At 37.1% G+C, this 7,956-nt stretch overlaps 1 protein-coding gene across 1 annotated transcript; it reads left to right on the forward strand.

Annotated features, from left to right (window-relative positions):
* Window positions 1-862: 862 nt before the first annotated feature.
* Window positions 863-1,276, forward strand: LOC120090575. Its single transcript, XM_039048304.1, has one exon. It carries the CDS (start codon window positions 863-865, stop codon window positions 1,274-1,276), a length of 414 nt encoding a protein of 137 aa, XP_038904232.1.
* Window positions 1,277-7,956: the final 6,680 nt, after the last annotated feature.

Genomic DNA, 7,956 nt, shown 5'->3' on the forward strand with positions numbered 1-7,956 from the left:
CTATTCGGTTAAAAATGGATACAACCTTTATTTGAAGTTTTTAATCAAAGAGGAATGTTCTAGTCATAATGTGATGTCAAATGCTTGGAAGAAATTGTGAAGTCTGAAGGTTCCTTCAAAGATTCATCATTTTCTGTTAGTCACTCAAAACTGCAAATTAGCTTTTGAGTTAGTCTAGTCAATTCCTAGTTTCTAGGAAATAGTTTAAGTTATTTTTAGTTGTAGTCAAGTCTAAGTTCCTATTCTTGTGGAGTTAGTGGGACTAATTGCTTACATTGTGGAATCTATTTTTAGACTTAAGATATGTATTTATATGGAATTTTCTAGAATGAAATTTACATACTTCCCATTTTTCTCATTTCCCTCCATTAGTTAGAACAACAGTTGTATCAGAGCCATCAATTCTTAAGGGATCTGTGAGTGAAAATTAGTGAAACATCTCCGAGAGAAACTGAGTGATACACTTGTAAGAGTTGTTAGAGATGGAATTAGGATCAAACAGTCTTTCTTCATTGGCTCCACCTGTATTTGATGGTAAAAACTAGCAGGCATGGGCTATCAGAATGCAAGCCTACGTGGAGGGTTGTGATTATTGGGAAGCAATTAAGCAAGACTATGAGATTATTCCACTTCCTGATAACCCAACAATACATCAGATCAAGACTCACAAGGATAGGGTCACCAGAAGGAAAAAGCTCGAACTTGCCTATATGCAGTTGTCTCTCCCGCCATATTCAACAAAATTATGGCCTTGAAGTTGGTAAAGGAGATCTGGGAGATCCTCAAAAGTGAGTATGAATGTGATGAGAGGATTAAAGGCATGAAAGTGTTAAACTTGGTGCGAGAATTCGAGAGAATGTAAATGAAGGATTCTGAGTCCATTAAAGAGTACTCAGATAAGTTGATTGGGATTACTAATAAGGAAAGAGCATTAGGAACCAATTTATCTAACAATAGATTGGTTCAGAAGATTCTAGTTTCAATATTTGAGAGATATGAAGCAACCATTGCTTTCTTAGAAAATACTAAAGACCTCTCAAAACTCAAGGTGATAGAAGTGGTTAGTGCTTTGCAAGCACAAGAGCAGAGGAGGTTGATGAGACAAGAAGGAAGCATTGAGGGGGCATTGAAAGCTAGAATGCAGCAGGGAGAAGGTGGAAGAGAGAATAAGGGAAGTAGTAACAGTAGCTCAGAGTCTGCTGCAAAAGATGCTGGTAGTACATGCAAGCATTGTGGGAAGCAGATCATCCATATTTCAAATGATGGAGAAGGCTAGATTTGAACTGTAGAAGATGTCATTTATTGGGGCATATTGAACGATTATGTAAGGAAGCAAAATCTTAACAGCAAGAAGGAGCACATGTTGTAGTACAGCAAAAAGAAGATCAATTCTTTGTGGCTACTTGTTTCTCATCAGTCACTCAATGTGATAGTTGGTTGGTTGATAGTGGGTGTACCAATCACATGACAAGTGACAAAGAGTTATTCAAGAACTTTGACAAGTCATTCAAATCATGGGTGAAGATAGGAAACGGTGAGTATCAAGAAGTAAAAGGGAAGGGCACAGTGTCAATAGAGAGCTGTGCTGGAACCAAGTTGATTACTGAAGTGTTGTTTGTTCTTGAAATTGATCAAAACTTGTTAAGCATTGGTCAATTAGTAGAGAAGGGATTCAAAGTGTTGTTTGAAGAAGGAAAGTACCTCATTTCTGATTCCAATGGGAATGAGTTGTTCAAAATAAAGATGCAGCACAAGAGCTTCTCGTTGGATCCACTCGAGAAGGAGCAAATAGCTTTCAAGTGTCAAGTAAATGGAACTGAGTTATGGCACAAGAGGTTGGGGCATTTTCATCAAAAAGGGTATGCACAAGTCTGGGGAATTGATTTTTCTAAGACTTTTGCACCAGTTGCAAGAATGAACACAATCAAGTTGCTACTGGCTGTGTCAGCCCAGCATGGATGGAAGGTGTATCAGTTAGATGTGAAGTCAGTATTCCTAAATGGAGTGTTAGAAGAAGAGATCTATGTTGAGCAACCAGATAGATTCATCATACCAAGACAAGAGCAGAAGGTTTATTTATTGAAGAAGGCTCTCTATAGGTTGAAGCAAGCTCCTAGGGCATGGTATAACAAGATAGATGATCACTCGTTGAACATGGATTTTGTGTGAGTCGTTTTCAAGTTCTTAGGAGCAAGTTAGGTGTTTGTAGTATTTGAGTTAGGAGGAGAATGTTAGTAACTCAAAACTGCAAATTAGTTTTTGAGTTGGTCTAGTCAATTCATAGTTTCTAGGAAATAGTTGAAGTTATTTTTAGTTGTAGTCAAGTCTAAGTTCCTATTCTCGTGGAGTTAGTGGGATTAGTTGCTAACATTGTGGAATCTATTTTTAGACTTAAGATATGTATTTATATGGAGTTTTCTAGAATGAAATTTACACACTTCCCATTTTTCTCATTTCCCTCTCATTAGTTAGAACAATATTTTCTTTGAAGGGTTCTTCAAAATATTCTTCCTACCAAATTTCAATACAAGATACAATCAATTGATTTAAATTTAATATTGTGCTGTAAAATCCGAAAAACGTGTAAATTTGAAATTAACTAATGAAATTGACATTTAATATTGCTCCATGCTTAGAATTACTGTGTATTAAAAAACTAGCAAATCCACTGTGTATTAAAGAAGAGATGAAAAATGATTTCATGTTTCTCCATGCATGCATGCTTTTCCAATACCTTGTGTTGGAACTTAGTGAATGCAAATATCTTTGCTTACATTTCTAACTCAATACTGTGTTGAAATTCACCTAAAATTTAAAACAAAAGAGCAGAAAAACAGTGTTGTTGAAGCTGCTAAAACAAATTAGCCTCCTTAGACCTTCATATATTCTTTTTGTCCCTGTAAAAGAAAGTAAAAATAAAATCAATTATCAACTGATTTCTCCTTCCCCTTGTAATTTGTGAATATAAAAAGGGAGAAGAAAAATATTGATAGAGAGTTAGATGAAATTATGGAGAGAACTTAGTAAAAGAGAGGGAGTGTGGAGCTTATCTTGAAATTACTCAATTAAGAACTTCTAAATGCTTCTGAAAGTGGATGTAGTTATGAATATCAAATTGAACCACTATAAAAATTGATGTATCAATCTTCTTCTTCTCCTTTTTCTTCATCATCAATTTCGCTTGAATTTGAATTCATAGATGCTTGAAGCTTTGATTTTTGCCTAACTTTTCTTTTTTCTCTCGAGCTTTTGCATGGGTGAAAGGTAAAGGAAAATAATCAAATAAGAATGCCTCTTATATGTTGAAAGCATGTCAAGCACATGTCAAAGAATTGCCATATATGATGTTCTTTATTTTTAATAACTGGTATCAGAGCCACCAATAGACAGTCAATAACCTCCAAGATATAAGCAAGAATCGCCAAGAATCTGTCAAGAACATTCAAGAAAGTCATCCATTACTTCAACAAAATATGAAATTGACAAATTCATTGGGGCAGGGAACTTTACTCTTTTGGCAAAGAAGATCAAGACAATATTGATGGCAAGAAAAGCACTTAAAGATCCAAAAGATCTCCTAACTTCAATTTCAAATGAACAAAAGCAAACTATGGAAGAAACGGTTTGCACAATATTGATCTTGAATATGGAAGAACAGAGGCTTAATGAGCTATCAAAACAAGGCTTGATTTAGTCTAAAGGCACCAAGAGGCTAAGCTTTTGTGAATATTGTGTAAATGGCAAGGCAAAATGACTCAAATTCACAAAAAAGGGATCCATACATCTAAAGAAAAACACAATTACATACATGCTAATCTATGGAGACCAGCTGGAACTCCCTCTTGGAGTAATTCTAGGTATAACTTATCCCTAGTAGATGACTACTCTAGAAAGACATGGACTTATGTCTTAAAATCTAAAGATTGAGCTTTTGAAAAATTTAATGAATCGGTTGCAAAAGTCGAAACACAAGTTGAGAAGAAAGTTAAAATTCTTAAAACTGACAACAGTCTTGAATTTCTAAGTAATATGTTTGTTGATTTATGTAATGAGCATGGTATAATCAGGCATAAAATAGTAACCTACCCACCTCAACAAAATAGAGTAGCATAGAGGATGAATAGAATTCATGAAGAAAGTGAGGTGTTTGTTGGTAGAAGCTAAGCTAAATGAAGTGTTTTGGGTAGAAACTTTAGCTACAGCCACCTACACCATAAGCATAAGCCCCTGCACCTCTATTGAAATGAAAACGCCTAAAGAATTGTGGACAGGTGTACCTCCAAGCCTATATCAAATTTAAAAACCTTTGGTTGCATAGCTTATGTACATGTAAGGCAGAGCAAGCTTGAACCTAGGGCCCTAAAATTCATATTTATGGGGTATCCTGAGGGGGTTAAAGGCTACAAACTGTGGGACTTTATCTATAATAGAAGCATTGCAAAGACTAGTCTTCAAGGAAGATGAGATGTTAAAAAGCATCTAAAAAGTGATTTTATTACCTTCAAATTTAGAGCTACTATTGCTAGTTTTTGTTTGATTTGATGTGGTTTATTGAGTGATTTCAGAAAACCAAGCATCAAGAGCAGTTTGTGCGAAAATGATCAAAAACCCTGGGCAAAACTCCAATTTTGAGCAATTACGGGTTGACTGTGGAATTAAGAAGAAATCAAGGACCCAAGATCAAGAAGATAGGAAAATTTAGAAAGCAATTCAGAGGAGCCAACATTGGTCAAGCGTTCAATGCTGCTCCTTGACACTGCAGACCTGAGACCAATTGGAAATAAGGTAGTGTCACAACGCTGCTTGTAGCGTTGCCACACTACGAACTTTATGTGCTGCTGGCATGACGCCAGTGTTGCAATGCTGGTTTGTAGCATTGCAATAGTGCGAGCGTACTATAGATAGAACGTTGTGTTGTTAGGTCTAAAAAAAGAGGAGGTAGAGACAACTTTGGGGGATTTTTAGTCCGTACAAGAGCCAAAGTAGAGGAATTTTGATCGTTTTTGGTAGAAGACTCGAGATTTTGATTGAGAGTTGATTCGAGATCATCTATGGGCCAATCGTGACAGGAAAATTGATCGTGATTGTGTTGTTTTGTTGTAGAACAACACGAGATTCGCGGCAAGAGTCAAGGAGATCTTGATTGGGATTCGGACCTATTAAGAAAGATTGTTCTTCTACGTTTAATTTACTTTTTGCTTTAATGATTGATTATTTGTGGAATATTGATAACGGAATCATGTGTGGCTAAACTCTTTTATTCTGGGGTGTTGTGGATTTTAGGGGATATTACTTTAAATATTGAATTTACAGTTGATTTATTTTGTGTGGATTTCTAAATTATTTGTGTTTAATGCTTTTGATTAACTGGTCATTTACTGAATGAACCTAAGTAATTAGATGTCTCGAGAGAGTTTAATTCGCTGGACCCAATATTTTAGATTGTTATTCGAAATTTCGTGAGAATGAATTTAGAATAATAAGGGATGCGATCGAAGGATCTTAATGTTGTAACTATTCAAGCGATAGAAGATATTCGGGTTTATTGGTAGTTATTAGGAGGGTTTGAGCTCGAGAGAGGATTTTCTGATTTTAGATTTTCTAGCCTCAAACTATTCAATTTCAATCAATTGCATGTCATATTCACTATATTCCTTAAATGAAACAACACCCTGGAATCATTTTGCTTTGAATTTGTTTTTGTGTGTGATTGAGTTTTCGTTAGTCATAATTATATATAAAATTTATCTTTTGGGTTGCCTGAATAAAATTGATAAAGAATTGTGATAGCTAAGTTTAGGAAGATTTCGCTCATGTCGGTCTCTAAGGACGATACCCTTTTTGGGATTTATTACTTCGATTGCGTATGCTTGCGCACCACATCAAGTTTTCGGCGTCGTTGTCGGGGACTGGCAAGAAAATTTTTTCCCAAACTTAATATTGCTAAAAACTGAGTTGATCTAAATTTGGGCTTTTTGTTTTTGTTTTATTTTGTAGTTTTGGTAGACTTAAGTTCACCGCCATGGGAGAACAAGGGGAAGCTGACAGAGCCATTAGAAAGTATTTCCAACTAGCTGTCCCTACGACCCAGACAGACATTGCAGAGGCCCCAATTAATGCCAATAATTTTGAATTGAAACCTGGTTTAATTCAAATGACATGGGATCTTGCATTCAGAGGAACTCCACATGAAGACCCGCACAAGCATATTTGCTCTTTCCTGGAAATTAGCAAAACAGTAAAAATAAACGAAGTCCCTTCTGATACCATTAGACTGAGATTGTTCCTTTTTTCTATGCATGACAAGGCAAAAGATTGGCTGGAGTCACTTGCAATAGGAAACATAACAACATGGGATGACTTGGCCCAAGCCTTTCTAAACAAATTTTTCCCTCCTGCGAAAACGAGCCAACTGAGGACAGAAATTGTCAAACTCAAACAGAAGAAAGATGCGCAGTTGTTCGAGTCATGGGAGCGCTATAAGGAGCTACTGTGGAAGTGCCCCCAGCATGGATATCCTGACTGGTTACAGATTCAGTTGTTCTACAACGGGCTGACCAACACTACAAAATCCATTTTGGATGCTACTGTAGGTGGCTCAATTTTTGCAAAGACTCCAACCGCTGCTCAGGAACTGTTAGAAGATATGGCTACCACAAGTTATAACTAGACATCAGAACGAATAAGGAACATTTAGAGTGGTAGGCCTTTCCGAGCTCAATGAGATAGGGGTGTTAAAGAAACAAGTGGCGGCCTTGACTAATGTAATCAGTCATCTGTCTACAGGTACTCGACCATCAGTTGCTTCGATAGTGGCGTGCCATGCAATGCCATCATAGGAGGTGCCTAATACTGAGCAAGCAAATTTTGTGCACCATCACAATCAGTTTCAAGGAGCACAACAGAACCCATATCAGACACATCAACCCCCCTAGTGTCAATCAGGTTTGCGTAATCATGAACGCTTCCCTTATGCTAATACTAAAAATATTTTGTAGGGCCATCCAAGTTGTTCAACTCTTTCACCACCTCCTGAGCAGAAGCCTTTAATGGAGGAATTGATGAGGGAGTTCATCACAAAATTTAGAAGCTGGGTGAACTACTTCGAAAGTACCATGACCAGTCAGGGCAAGGCCATTCAGAACCTTGAGGCCCAGTTTAACCAGATGGCTACTACAATGAACGCCATACAGTCAGGTAATATTGTCTGCTATGCGGAGAAAAGCAATAAAGAGGAGTGCAAGGCAATGAATTTGAGAAGCGGGAGAGTTGTAACTGAACTTGAATAGGGTGGATAAGAAGGAGCAGAAGACCGATGATTCTGTGACAAGAAACACTAAGGAAGAATTGAAAGTAAATGCCGAAAATGAGAAAATTGATATACCCATGTCATCGAATTCAGGGAGTTTTTCTAGCCCTTTACCTCCTGTTTGTAACAACATCCCTTATCCTCAACGTTTTCAAAAAAAGAAGATAAATGATCAATTCGCCAAATTTTTAGGCATTTTTAAGAAGTTGCATATAAATATTCCCTTTGCATATGCGCTGGAGCAAATGTCGAATTATACCAAGTTCCTGAAGGATGTGTTGTCAAAAAAGAAGAAATTTGAAAATTTTAAGACGGTGAGCTTGATAGAGGAATGCAGTGCAATGTTGCAAAGGAAGCTGCCTCAAAAGGTGAAGGATCTTGGGAGCTTCACAATTCCCTGCATCATTGGGAGCTTAACGGTAAGTAGAGCTCTATGTGACTTAGGGGCCTTAATTAGTTTGATGCCTTTATCTTTGTACAGGAAATTGGACATAGGAGAGGTGCAACCGACGACCATATCTTTGCAACTAGCAGATTGTTCTCTTACTTACCCTCGAGGTGTAGTGGAGGATGTACTAGTTAAGCTTGGTAAATTCATCTTCCCAGCAGATTTTGTAGTTCTAGACATGAAGGAGGATTCAGAGGTT

Source organism: Benincasa hispida, chromosome 11 (genome assembly GCF_009727055.1).
Source record: "Benincasa hispida cultivar B227 chromosome 11, ASM972705v1, whole genome shotgun sequence".
Classification (NCBI taxonomy): Eukaryota; Viridiplantae; Streptophyta; class Magnoliopsida; order Cucurbitales; family Cucurbitaceae; genus Benincasa; species Benincasa hispida.

Excerpts from the sequence above, each read along its gene's own strand:
- LOC120090575 (XM_039048304.1), top strand. The coding sequence starts at position 863 with ATGAAGGATTCTGAGTCCATTAAAGAGTACTCAGATAAGTTGATTGGG.